This window comes from Cyprinodon variegatus, unplaced genomic scaffold, assembly GCF_000732505.1.
Source record: "Cyprinodon variegatus isolate N-32 unplaced genomic scaffold, C_variegatus-1.0 Scaffold46, whole genome shotgun sequence".
In the NCBI taxonomy this organism is placed as follows: Eukaryota; Metazoa; Chordata; class Actinopteri; order Cyprinodontiformes; family Cyprinodontidae; genus Cyprinodon; species Cyprinodon variegatus.
Window position 1 is genome coordinate 1,487,487 of NW_015150499.1, and position 14,894 is coordinate 1,502,380.

General features: G+C 39.5%; 1 protein-coding gene across 1 annotated transcript in view; it reads left to right on the forward strand.

Moving 5' to 3' along the window:
* Positions 1 to 14,894, forward strand: part of LOC107082014 (protein FAM83F-like) — a 25,455-nt gene that overhangs the window by 8,299 nt on the left and 2,262 nt on the right. The window contains exons 2-4 of the mRNA XM_015370432.1: positions 10,673 to 10,840; positions 13,502 to 13,623; positions 13,721 to 14,511. Of these exons, the coding sequence (XP_015225918.1) occupies positions 10,673 to 10,840; positions 13,502 to 13,623; positions 13,721 to 14,511 (1,081 nt within the window). The remainder of the gene's footprint in view (positions 1 to 10,672; positions 10,841 to 13,501; positions 13,624 to 13,720; positions 14,512 to 14,894) is intronic.

A 14,894-nucleotide genomic window follows, 5' to 3' on the forward strand; every position in this document is an offset into this window, starting at 1 on the left:
TACAAGAACATGTTTCTAAATAAAGCCCTTTACATCAGAAACATGTTCTTGTATAGATAATGTGTTTTTAAACCCCTAAAAAGTGCCGGTCGGACCCACTTTGTGTTTTACAGTTGAAAGTTATTGCAGCAGAAGTTTCTGAAAACATAAAACAGGAAAGGGTTAATCGAAGCAGTAGGAGTGATAAAAAGGAGTGTCGTAAACAAGTTTTAACAAGCTGAGTCAACGGCGCTGGAGATGGAGAGGTGCTGCTGTAACCGTCAGCTTCACATCTGGACGCACAGCGGTGGGATTAAACCTCCAACAGGCTGGATTAGAAAATAATCCAATAGATGTTGAAGCATAAAAAAAACAACAAACAAACAAAAAGGCGGTCTCTATGTTTCGCTCGTTCATTCAGACATTTTTACCTCTGCATCTGATTGGCTAAGGCCAGGTGTGCATACTAAAGCACCTTCAGAAGCCGCTTTAGCTTAGTGGAGACATGACACTCATTTGATCCGACGCTTCAAAGGACAGTAAACGCCTCAGGAGGAGAACTTCTGCAGAAGTTCATGGAGTTTTTATAGAAGCGTGTGTAAAACATTTATCAATCACATGCTGTGATTTCCTCCCTGCAGGTTGATTAAATCCTTCGCCCATAAAAGCCTGTCAGGCACTTAATGAGAGTCTTCATGCTCCAACATCTCTCAACCTGCATAAATAAAGTGAGACGTGAACATCCACACGGGCCGGTTGGTTTTTACAGGGAAGGATTATGTTAAATGTTGACTTATGAAACCATAAAAATAATTGGTAGGTGGAAAATGAGCTTATAACTGCTGAGATGACTCAGGAGAACAAAAGCAGTCCTGCATCAAATGTCATTCATGTTCGGATCTGTCAAAAACATTTTCTGGAGACGAAAAAAAGAATCAGCAGCTGGAAAAAAGCAAAGGTCTGCTGGTGGGAACCGATGTTCATTTTTAGGGCACGTTGGAAGGTATTGCATCAAGAAACGACATTGGTGTTTTTAAAAATATAATAAAGCTTTATGACAGGCGGCATGATGGTGGAGTCTGTAACTGTTGGGTTTTAATGCCCAGACGAGGTCTTTCATCATGTTTGCATGTTCTCCCCATGCATGCGTATTTCTCTCCAGGTTCTCTGGCCTCCTAACAAAGCAGGGTTCTCGCCAGCATTTTGCAGTGGCAGCACATTTCAGCACAAACACTGGCCATGCTTAAAGTTTTCCAAATTATATTGAAATTAAGAAACTGTGATTTTAAAGACATTTACCTCCTCATTTACACATATTCGTTAAAGACATGTCCAGCACCCTTTGGACTAAGGCTGAGTGCTTTTAGGCAGATGATCTCACCCGTCAGCAGACAGAGAGCCAGCTTTGAAAGCAGGGCTGAGGTGAGCAGGTTCAGAAGGATTCCCAAATGGACCAACGATCATTTTCTACCCAAAGAAAACGCAGCATTGTGGGGTAGCCGCTGTTCTGTCAGATGAGCATATCCAGTCAGACTAGCACACCCATACTCAATACCCGTTACGGACTTTTATTAGCATGAGAAATGGAGACTTTGCTGCTCAAGTGGATCACCATGATTACATTTTATCACTGCTGCACTTAAAGAAATTGAAATGTCTTGAGAGCTGCACTGAACAAAATTTCGTTTTGTATACACCCTTTGTGTACAAAATGACAAAAGTTTGTCTAGTGCTGGTTATACTCCTGCCACAGTGTTTTGCAATGAGCTTGCAAAAGGTATGACACAGATAGTTTTGAAAATTTTGAAGGATGGTCTGTGCTATGTTATTCCACGCCTCAACGCAAGAAGGACAATCAGGAACTAGCTGTGGGTCTAAATACGGCCGAGGCGGTTAGGAAGTGGACGAAAGTTTGTCCGAAAACAGAGAGACATGAGAGCGAAAAAGAGCGGGGATCCAGGTGGAAAAAGGGTCCCAGCGTTCTGACGCACCTCGCTCTTCTAGCTGGTCCAACATCACAAGTCGTTTTCCACAATGGCAGTCATACAAACAAAACAAGCCGGTAAGGTACCAAACAGGAAATACGGATAGTGTAGAGCGGATGTAGATTTGACCAATCAGAGGCCTCCTGTCTGCAGCACTGTCTGCCGTTACCTACAATTTCGGAGAGGCACAGCAGATTGTCTGCGGAAGTGGCGGGAGGGCATTCGTTAACTGCTACACTGATGAAGACAACCTGGTTTCCGAGCATAAATCAGTCTAAGCTGTAGGCATTGTCCCCTCCCCCGCTGCATTGCGTGAGGCTGATAGGTTTGCAGTGGGAGAACTTCAGACGGCGAATGGATGAGAGATGAGGCTAAATGTCTGAATGTTCACCAAGGCTTCATCTTTAAATCAAGGACACACTTCCTGGAGTTAATGAAGTTTTCTTAGATGTGCTGAAACCTTCTTTTCCTTAAATTGATCTTTCAGTTTAATTTAAATCAATTCATTTCACTTTATTTATACTATATGTATAGCACTAATTCACAACACACTTCATCTCAAGGCACTTTACAGTTCACCAGATCATCCAGTCATATTGATTCAATGATTTTTTATCAAAGGAAAACCAGTTGATTGCATCGACTCATTGACTCGAATGCAATCCCTCACACTAAGTATGCTTGTAGCGACAGTGGAGAGAAAAAAACTCGATCAGGCTCAGTCTGGCTGGAGTTTAGGGTTCCCTGTTAGCCAGAAGGAATCTTTGCAGATGTTCTCTCAAAGCCATGTTGATGCAAACAGAGGATGATTTTTAAATGGCTATAATTTATAGCAACCGTGCTGCTTATTAGTTTGATAGAGGGATTGGAATCTTTTATCTACTCAAAGAATTAAAAAACTGGTTACACTGGACAACATGGAGGTAAACAGACCAACTTGTCCAGGTTTTGTCTCAGTTCCAGCTTGTTGCCCTAAAGAGTAGAAAAGGAGTAAATCGATCCACTTCCTGACTCTTTCTGAAAGCCACCTGAGCTGTTAACAATACCTGAAGGTTCAAAGTTTGTGTCTCTACCAAAGTGTTAAGCACCACCCTGCAGGGAAAAAAGAACAGGGAACTCTTATTTAGCTGGTTTAAATGACCTCCGTAAGCTGAAACAGTTGTTTCCTGTAACTGAAGATAAGGCTGTTTCAGTTCCTCAGTTCCAGGATATTGTGTTTCTGAGCAGATTTTATCAGAACTTTGCAAAAAGTCAAACTTTTTTAGGTTATGAAATCTTAGCTTCTAATGTAAACAATAAAAATCTCAGAAAGCCTCTCCAATTACGTTACATTGTTATGCTAAGGTTTAAAAAATATCCAGGTAATTGTGATAAAATAAACTTTATGTTTAAAAACCATCTAACCTGAAGGTCTTTGTTTAGTTCAATTGTAATTAATATTTTTTAGAGAAGTCATTAACCTTTAAAAATGGTGTGAAAAAATTGTAGATTTTTAGATTTTAGATCATAATAGGCTCATGATTATAAGTAGTTTTTTTTTTATCAGAATGTGTTGGACTAAAATGGCTTAAATTAAAGCATCTCCTGCAAATATTACTCTCGATGCAATTTATTAATTAAACTAAAAACGAAATACTTCTGTCGCTGTGCTGCCCATCTGATGTTGCCCTATGTCACCACTTCTGATGGCTAAACAAAGTAAATGATTGTTCTAAGCCAAAAACAAAAAAGAAAAGTGGCTTTTGCAGATTAGCTGTTAAAAACTTCCACTTCCTGGAAAGAGTCTTAATGTTGGGGCTGTTAGGTTTATTCAATGATGATTATAAAATTAATGTGTGCTTATGAAACATTTGTGCGAGGGGATGCTCCACTCCTGTCTCATGATTCAGTCAGGAGACCATCCTGCCATTCTAGTGCAGCGTCCTGTCTTTATGAACTGATCAATTGTTCTGTCAGAACAATACTCTGTTTGTAACCATGCGTCATGTTCTGTTAATAAAACACTTCGGAGGAGGTCCAGTGGGAGACGGTGTGTTTGAGTCTGGGGTTCAACTGTCTCTCCTTTCTGCAGAAATTGTATCCATTACTGTGTATTTCAGTTCTTCTTTTGCAAACCTACATTTATGAACCCAACAGCTGTAACGTTCATAGATGGCGCCAAGTCTATGACCTCAGCCAATGGCGCCCAGTGCTGAAGTTCTATTTAGGCTCAAAAGGGACCATCTGAGACTATGAGGATGGATGCTATGAGTATAGCCTTATTTATGATAANAAAAAACTCGATCAGGCTCAGTCTGGCTGGAGTTTAGGGTTCCCTGTTAGCCAGAAGGAATCTTTGCAGATGTTCTCTCAAAGCCATGTTGATGCAAACAGAGGATGATTTTTAAATAGCTATAATTTATAGCAACCGTGCTGCTTATTAGTTTGATAGAGGGATTGGAATCTTTTATCTACTCAAAGAATTAAAAAACTGGTTACACTGGACAACATGGAGGTAAACAGACCAACTTGTCCAGGTTTTGTCTCAGTTCCAGCTTGTTGCCCTAAAGAGTAGAAAAGGAGTAAATCGATCCACTTCCTGACTCTTTCTGAAAGCCACCTGAGCTGTTAACAATACCTGAAGGTTCAAAGTTTGTGTCTCTACCAAAGTGTTAAGCACCACCCTGCAGGGAAAAAAGAACAGGGAACTCTTATTTAGCTGGTTTAAATGACCTCCGTAAGCTGAAACAGTTGTTTCCTGTAACTGAAGATAAGGCTGTTTCAGTTCCTCAGTTCCAGGATATTGTGTTTCTGAGCAGATTTTATCAGAACTTTGCAAAAAGTCAAACTTTTTTAGGTTATGAAATCTTAGCTTCTAATGTAAACAATAAAAATCTCAGAAAGCCTCTCCAATTACGTTACATTGTTATGCTAAGGTTTAAAAAATATCCAGGTAATTGTGATAAAATAAACTTTATGTTTAAAAACCATCTAACCTGAAGGTCTTTGTTTAGTTCAATTGTAATTAATATTTTTTAGAGAAGTCATTAACCTTTAAAAATGGTGTGAAAAAATTGTAGATTTTTAGATTTTAGATCATAATAGGCTCATGATTATAAGTAGTTTTTTTTTTATCAGAATGTGTTGGACTAAAATGGCTTAAATTAAAGCATCTCCTGCAAATATTACTCTCGATGCAATTTATTAATTAAACTAAAAACGAAATACTTCTGTCGCTGTGCTGCCCATCTGATGTTGCCCTATGTCACCACTTCTGATGGCTAAACAAAGTAAATGATTGTTCTAAGCCAAAAACAAAAAAGAAAAGTGGCTTTTGCAGATTAGCTGTTAAAAACTTCCACTTCCTGGAAAGAGTCTTAATGTTGGGGCTGTTAGGTTTATTCAATGATGATTATAAAATTAATGTGTGCTTATGAAACATTTGTGCGAGGGGATGCTCCACTCCTGTCTCATGATTCAGTCAGGAGACCATCCTGCCATTCTAGTGCAGCGTCCTGTCTTTATGAACTGATCAATTGTTCTGTCAGAACAATACTCTGTTTGTAACCATGCGTCATGTTCTGTTAATAAAACACTTCGGAGGAGGTCCAGTGGGAGACGGTGTGTTTGAGTCTGGGGTTCAACTGTCTCTCCTTTCTGCAGAAATTGTATCCATTACTGTGTATTTCAGTTCTTCTTTTGCAAACCTACATTTATGAACCCAACAGCTGTAACGTTCATAGATGGCGCCAAGTCTATGACCTCAGCCAATGGCGCCCAGTGCTGAAGTTCTATTTAGGCTCAAAAGGGACCATCTGAGACTATGAGGATGGATGCTATGAGTATAGCCTTATTTATGATAACAAACTGGATAATGGGAGATAATGTGATTATGTACCTTTAAAGAATATTTTAAAATTGAAACCCTAAAGATAAGCAACAGTTAAGGAACTTTATTGGCATAAGAAACTGGAAGACAGTAGATGGTACGCTGGAGCAGGTGAGTTGTGACTCAGTCGGTTATGCACCGCTGCTACATCAAGGGGAACTGAGACGTTCTGTTTCTCAGGCAGCAGATCACATTTGGATTATTTAGATATGCATGAATTAAGCAAAATGTCACTTTGTGATGAAAAAATAACATTATAATATTGTTAAAAGCTCAAAGCTGTTGTTTTGGGATGATAGAGGCCATTTACAACTTCTTAGCAACTATTCTGACTATAGAATGGAAATAAAATGCAAACTTCGCTGAGACTTGCTTAACCAACCGTTTAGTTTGCTGATGTTCTCCATTAAGCTTTAAAAAAAGAATGGGAGATTTATTTGATAAAACTAAAATAGATAAAAGGTTTAATTTTGGAAAAAATAAAATAGTACGAGATTAAGCGGGTGAAATAAATGCTATACGTTTGATTTAAAAGTTAAAAAACAATTTCCTCCTAATAACTATAGAGGAAACTGTTGCTTCTAGCAGCTGGTTGATGTATGATGTCACACATGATTAGTTTTGACTTTTGAATTTCTGATTTGAATAAAGGTTTTTTTTTTTTTTTTCAGTCACCTAGATCTAGTCTAACCGCAAACAAATGAAGCCTGACAAGGAAACAAAGGTTGAAAACATTCAGGCTGACCTCAGCGATGCAAAACATCCGCTCTAAGCTCTTCTAAAGTACCTATAATAAACTTTTCAGGAGAAAATGGCCTGAAATACTCGGCTCATGTTATGACAGCGATGTTGAAATCATTTCTAAAGCATTTCAGTCATAACTGTCACTGGATTTGGGCCAAGCCGTTTCCAGCAGCACCTGTAATCACCTTGGGAAACAGGTTCTTCAATCGAATGGGCTGCAGCAGGAGATCCGTGTCACAGCAGCGACTTGAGGAGGTGAAGATAAAGTGCTGAAACATTTATTGCTTTAAATGCTTCATGGAAAACCTGCAAGATATCGAAGTTCAACTGAAGACATTTTTTCCAACCAGGCTGGTCGGAGAAGTTCTGCTGCCAATTAGAAATGTTTTACTGCTGCAGTTATGAAACATTAGTAAATTTAATCTGTTTCACTCCACATCCATTCGTTTAGTATAACCAGGAGTAAAGGTTTAATGTAGTACCTGAGTTTTAAATGTAGATTTTAGTTCTGAGTCTTTTATCAACTATTCACAATTAAAAATTAAAATTAAATATAAAGTAAAATATTTTCTCCAAATCTTATGTTTTCACAGTCCAGAATTAAATGTTTTGCTATACATTTTTTATGGCCGTTGTGATTTTGCAAACTTCATCTTCAATAAGACGATGAAGGTTATCACCGTTTTCTCTGAAATGAGAAATGAAATGGAAAATTTCAGCTGGTTTCCCTTGAAGCTTGTAAAACTAAACTTCCTCTTCGACAGTCAACAAAGTTTTAACTGAATGTCTGTTTGAATTTTACAAGGAAGAGAAGATCTTTCCTCCTCTTTACATCACTCCTCACCCCTCCCATCCCCGATGGCAGCTTCTTTTGTTTAGGTTTCATTGATCCAGGATGCCGAAATGAAAACTAGTTAAAACTTGATGATTATTATTTCTTTAAAATAAATAGACAATAATAGTGTTGTAAATCTTGACTCGTTCGTCAGGACGTGGACACTTATGGATATGGGCTTCAATTGTAATGAGACCATAAAGTAGGACCCAGAAGTCAGGCGAGGCAGACAGTTGGAAAGTTCAAAACGTTTATTTACAAGAACAGAACAGGCAGAGCTGTGGATCTGCAGCGGCTGCAGGGAGAGGGGGGCAAAATCCATCACTGGCACTCTGCTTTGGGAAAAACACAGGTAAGTGACCCTGATAATCCGATGGAAGATGATTATCCAAATGAGTCACTTACCTGGTTTAACTATTCAGTCCAACTCTTAAGAATGAGGTAGGATCCGGTCAATGGACTGCCAGATGAGATGTGGCGGGAGCCGCCTGGAATGTCCCCGATGCAGCAGCCTCCGTGAACAGGCAGAAGTCCGAGCCAGGTCAGGGAACAGTTCAGAACAAGAGGGTTCTGAGATCCAGGAGACCGTAAGAGTCCAGCAGAGAGTTCAGGCAGACATGCCTAGAGGGACACAGGGAGGCTCAGCAGTTGGGTGGCAGATCAAGACATGACACCAGGAAAACTTCAGAACTTTCAACTAGCTCCCTCCACTGAGCCAAAACAGGAAGAGGGCGCGCTCAGCGGACAAGAGCCAGGACACAATCAGGAAATACCAAGACAGAAACCCTCTCTAACCACTGCCTGGCGAGAACGAAAACATGAACGATGGAAATCAGAAATTATATCCAACTCAAACTCAACAAACGGAAAATCAATTATCTGGCCCAGATAGCTGGGCTGAGAAGTATATAAAGCAGCAGGAGCAGGTGGATATGATGAATGATAATTAGTAACCAGGGAGGGTTAGGCAGGTGAATAAAGTGAACAGTTAGGTCAGATATCAGACCAGGGAACATGACTTTGGTGACTAGAGTAGAAATCCTTTATTGGGTAACTACTTAAAAATCAGTGAGGTCCAAATACAGAAAATCATCAACCAGTAAAGGTCCGGAGACATTTTTAATTATAATCTGTTACTTTAAACTGAATTTAACACTGAAATAAAATGATGTGTTTATGCATCCGTGTTATACATTGACTTTTTAAATAAAAAATATTTTCAAAAATAGAACATTTTCCATTTAAAAATCTAAAATGTTTTTTGAAGTAGAGAACAACAAATGGTTCAGTTTGGTATAAAGACAATTTCCTGATTCACATGTTTTATAAAACAGCTAAACTGAGCGTTTGTTATTTTTCTTTCTTTTTTCTGTCTTAATGTTGGCAGTGGGCTTTAGGCTGCCCTGCAAGGCTTTAAACCTGGGTTTAACCGGAGACTAAGCCATTCTCAAGCACATATCAAGGAGCTCATTTTGAGCCTGGATCCAGATTTATTGTTGATTCTGTTCATGGTGGAGAATCCTGCTTCACAGCAGCAGGTTGAGCCAAACATCCCCTAAATGTGCAGGGTCATCTTTGAGCACGCCATTTCACTTTTCTTTCACCAGTTCACCGCAGTTCTTCCAGCAGTCCACACTTTCTCTGCTCTCTTTTTCTCATGGTCTTCTCCTTCTTTCCCATCGCCCGGCTTGTCAGAGGTTTGCCTGCTGTGTCTAAAAGTGTCTCACAGCAGTGACCCAAACTGACACAGCTTATTGGCTAATTTGGATCACATGCAGCCTGGTCCTGGAAGCTCCAGAGGGCTTTACCGTATTAACAGGAGAAACAGCGCAAATGAAGTTGGACAACATGCAGTAATTTATAAATGTTTTAAATCAGGTTGTGTCCGGATTGCGGTCCGCTAATCCGTGACCTCAGCTTTATACCATTCATGTCAGGCAGCTGTGTAATTATTTTAATGAGCCAGGAAATGACTACAAGAAAATGTGCACTGACTAAACGTTCCCTTGTTTGCAGTGAGAGCAGTTATTCAAAGGCAATAGTTATTTTTAGCTTTAACAAGAACTGGAGTTATAGCTGTCAAGCTTGGAAGAAGATCAGAGTTCCCTGTTTTCTTTGAAATGTCACAAAGTTTTCATCGAAAATTTGGTTCATTTTGGGGCAGTAAACCAATACAACAGAGAGATTATTTTTTTATAGCATCCTGATACTCAGACCTGTGATGGGGGTGACCAGTTAGAGGAGTCACGCAGGATCCAGGTGGACAAACACTTCCTGCCTTATCTGCCCAATCCTTGTCAAAGGTTGCAGAAAATGACAGCAGCTTGTATAAAACATAACAATCAATAATTATGGGAATAAAGATTTAATTTACTCCTTGTATAAAATAGATCAAATAAGCTTAGCAGAGTGCTTGCTGTGGTCTAGCATAGTGGGAGCTGCCAGACTTTTCAACCAATCAAGCGTAGCCCCGCCCACTCATTACAACCAGCTAACGTTCTCTAATGAACGTTTTATTGACCAAACTAGAGACATCAATTTCAATGCTCATTCAGTGTGCTGTAATTAAAAGACAACAGTTTTTACTGAAAATATTTCCTCCTTTTATAGCGTTAGTGTTGAAGAAGCTGTATCATTTTTCTCAGTCAGAAGCAGCCAATCAGACATCAGGGTTTCTATGGAAGTGACTCTAGTCCCGCCCACTTTGTTAGATTAGTTTAGTTTTATTGATTTCATGACGATTTTGCTGCACAGATTCATTATAAATCATGAAATATACATTTAAATGAATTTATTTAACAAAGATGACATTTAGCTAGTTATTGTCATCATTTTTTATTTACTTGTACATTTTATAATTTAACGGTACATTTAAGTGTTTAATGGATTAAGATGTTTGTTATTATTTTATTTTACCTTTAATTATTTGATGGTACATGTATTTATTGCATGGGTCATTTAATGAAACATTTTATTTTTATGAATCATTATGTTCTAAATAAATAAATAAATAGTATAGTAATAGTAATAGTGGGACATTTAATGAGGCATTTATTGATTATGGTTTATTTTATTAGTTTATGATACATATATATATTTATTTTGTCACCTCTAATCTTCCATAAGAGGTAAATTTGTGCTTGATGTTTATTAGAAGCTTAATGGCTGTATTACATTTTTATGTTAATGTAAATTTTAAAAGAGTAAAGTATTTTTCATAAAGAAGCTGCACCCCTCACCGCCCGTCTCCGTCCTCCCCAGGTGGTGGCCATCGTCATGGACCTCCTAACGGACCTGCAGATCCTCCAGGACCTGCTGGATGCCTCGTCCCGCCGCGGGGTGGCTGTTTACGTTGTGTTGGAGGCCAGGGGAGTTCCCCACTTCCTGGATATGTGCTCTCGGTTGCAGATTAATGGCATGCATCTGCGGGTGAGCAAACAAAGCATGACTAAGCAGCACAGAGAGAGGAGGCTGTCTTAACACGCAGTGCTTTACCAGAAAATATCTTACTGCATTTATCGCGGATTAGAAAGATCGCTGAGATGTTTTTAAGGGAAAGTCGTGGACTAAGTTCAGACATGATTAGAAAAGCTCAGAGTATTTGTCTTTGACATCTTAAAAGGCTAGATTAAAGTTTGAAAAGATGGCATTAATCCCACGCTCTACCTGTTTCAGGTTTATTGTTCAGATATAATCATTTCTTTGTTCTTTTATTAAAAGAAAAGTCACTTTATGAAATTTACAGAAGGGAATAATCAGGTTTCCTGCTCAGTCTGCAAAAGTCTGAAATCTGACATCAGCAGTTTGGGAGCCTGGATAGCGAGGTTCTCATCAGGACATTTTTATGAACAAGCTCATAAAATCTCTTGAATGCGCTACACCCATATCATCTTTTTTTTCCTAATCAAGCTCACTCCTTTTTTATTTTTTATTTTTAATCTTTTCTCCATCTTGGAGGCGTTGTTAATTTCTCCCACTAATATGTGAAGGAAGGAGACCGATCCAGACCCGCTGCCATGGTAACGCGGCTACGCACTGTTTGATCAATTTATTTTGTAAAAAACAAATGCTCTGACCATTGGGTTAATGTTTATCCTTCCTTCCTTCCTTCCTTCCTTCCTTCCTTCCTTCCTTCCTTCCTTCCTTCCTTCCTTCCTCGAGGTCTTTTTCTTATGATTAATCTGTAATCCAAGCATGTGGTCACAGTTAAGAGACATTTTACCTTTTTAACTGAAACCAACACTGTGGCAGAAACTTGCTTTTTATTAGTGGTCACTTTCTAAGGTAAAATAGAGTTAATGGCAGGAATTGCTCCATCAGCAATGAGACTCAGTGGAGCACAGGGACTGATGCACAAACTATGACGGAGAGAAACAATAGAGTGGACGAGTTAACGGCAGGTTTGTTTTACCATCTAGAAAACAAAACTGCAGCTAAAAAGAAGATCAGGAGAACGACAGAGATCAGTTTCAGTAATAGTACTTTCAATGGCAAAGAAAGAAGTACTGTCAACAGCAGCCTTATTTCTAAACTGCTATTTTAGGGTTAATGTTATCTCCCCATAATCCATTTTGGGTTAGCCATAAAGTTTTACAAATATATTTGAGCATTTTTCAGTCTGATTTTAGCACAGCAAGTAAAGGACCCACAGCTGTTGATCTTTTAAGTTTATTTTAAGCAACAATCTAAATTTTAAGTGAGACACTGCCAATCAAACAAGACAATTTACATTTAAAATAAGAAAAAAACAATCGAATTCTCTTATTTCAAGTGGGTATTATCTAATTTTCTTATTTTAAGAGTAAAGAAAACTCATTCCATTGGCAAATCATCTAATTTACTCAAATCAAGGGTAAATACACTTAATTTAAGAAATTTTTACCCGATTCTAGACTGTTTTTGTATTGTTGTCCCACTTTTTTTGAGCCAACGGTATAAACTGAACATAGAACTAAACCAGAACTAAGAGGTCCGGTACTTATTGTTTGAAAAGCTCCTGCATTGTGGGCATGAGGTAAAATGAACTTGTGACCTACTTGGTGTCATAAAGGATCTTCCCTTGGGATCCTTTCTGGATCAGACCCAGCTCATCTTAGAGCTAATCTCAATTAAACAGGTTACATGGTTTAGTAGACCAACATATTTACTGTTAGATCTGAACTGTATTTAAAATAGTTCAATCCAAAAGTCTTGTATTTATTATGTCAAAATTTACACCAAGAACTTTCCTCATTTATCCATATTTTATACCCTACATGTTTAACTAGCAGTACACCTTCAGCCCAAGGATAAGGTTGGATTTAATTTCTATTAGAAATAGAATAAAATCATTTGAAGGATGGAAATGGCTTTATGTGCTGCTGTGACCTGTAGTCCTGTCTCAGTGAGTGGTCCAGGGAAACGTTAGGAGGTTCAGCTCTATTATAGATGGATGTGTCAGAGCTCGCTGTGAACGCCTCCACAGAACATCCGATACGCTTTAAAAAAAAAAGCTTGGACTTAATGAGAAGAAGTAATTTAATATTTGACCTCCCGAATTAAAGCGCGTCATCTGAACAGGCTTAATTATCTCAACAGAGAACTTAGATTCAGGCAAAATGTTATATTTGAGTTTCTGGATGGTAAAACATGTTTGTTTACAGAAGATGACGTTTTTGTCATGATGCAGTTGAAGGAGCAGCAGTTGACTGAGTCACTGACATCCTATCTCCTCTCGGGAACAATGCGCAGCCTTATCTGCTGCATGCAGAGTTTTATGGCGTAGTGAGACTAGATGAGCTCTCAGTTACACTGTGAAAGGCCTTTTTCAGAGCGCAGAGCTCTGTTACTCTTACTTCTTACAAACGAACCTTCATTGTCCCTGAGAACTGATGCTGAAAGAGAAACTCGATGCGTCGTCTCCACTGAGGTGTTGACAGGAAAGCCAAGCCTCCTCCCAGTTTGTCCACATGTGACTGGATGAATGTTTAAACCGCTGAGAGGGACGCAGCCAGTTGTGTTTCATTTATGAGGCTGAGTGTGTTTGCTCAGGATCACCTGAGGGATGCGGAGCTGCTGGCAATGTGTAATTAGGAGGGCGTTTCTTTGCAGAACCTTCGTGTGCGGATGGTGAGAGGGGCGGGGCTCGCTCTGTCTTTTGGAAAGCTGCCCGGCTCCTTGACCTCTAAATACATGCTGGTCGACGGGGAGAAAGTCATGTTTGGGTCCTACAGGTAAATGAGCCTTTTGGGCATTGCTAAACATTTCTGCAGTTTATTAAAAAAGAATATTCATTGATCTTTTCATGGCTATTTTTCTGCCGACCTCTAGCTTCACGTGGAGTTCATCCCGGCTGGACAGGAGCACAGTTACTGTAATGACTGGCCAAATTGTGGACTTCTTCGACAGTGACTTCCGGGAGATGTACGCAGTGTCTGAACAGGTGGACCTCTACAAGGAGTTCAGCATAACCAAACCTCCTCTTCCTACACCCATCCTAAAGCCAAAGGTGGAGCACATTCGGCCTTTGCCTGTCTCCATGTCTCGCTTTCAGGTATCAGTCGGCGATTCGAGACAAACTGACCTAAAGGTACCTGCACATAAGTACCACAATCCCAAGTACTCCCTAGTTTTTGGGAACAGTTTAGGCCTGACAGGTTCTTTACAGGACCTGTCCACTCAGAAAGATTCACTGGTTGGTGGGGTGAATCAGAGAAACGGGCTGCAGAACAGCTTCCTTCATACCAGCAAGGACAAGACGGACAGAGTCACCTCACCAAGTCCATCTTCAACCACAGAGCAAGAGGATAAGGAAGGAAAGGGGAGTCTGAAGAAGAATGAAGGGACTAGTGTAAAGAAGCCACGCAGTTCCTTCAGGCACTTTTTGAAAGGCAGAGGAGCCAACCAGAACACAGAGACTATAGAGGAAGGCGTGGTCACCCCTCAGAGCCCCGCCGCCACCTCTCAAGAACCAGAGACTAACGGTGTGATTGGAAATGAACTGGAGGACTCGTTTGAAATCCTGGATAAACCAGGACCTCTGAAACTCAAAACCAAGAAACCGTCAAAGCACATCCAGAGGAGCGTGTCTCTGCAGACCATCAACACCGGAGATGAAGATGGTATGCAGTCATATTTCATTTCCTTTTTATGTCTTCAGTCAATTTATAAACAATGAACATATTAATCATAATCATCCATGATTCAAACAAATTTATCTAAAAGAGCTTAAACAAATGAAGTGGAATTTGAATTAATCTTATTTATATCGCACCACTGTACAACACGTCATCTTAGACACCTTAAAGATCAGTCAGTTCACCCAGTCAGACTGGTTGAAAGTTCTTTAGGGAAAACCAGCTGATTGTAACCAGTCATTTCCTTGCATTGTGTGGTTGACTTTGCAGCAATCCCTTACATCAAGCATGCATGCAGTGACAGTAAAGAGGAAAGTGTGAATAGAACCAGGCTAAGTGTGAGCAGCCTTTTGCAAAGGCCAACTGGA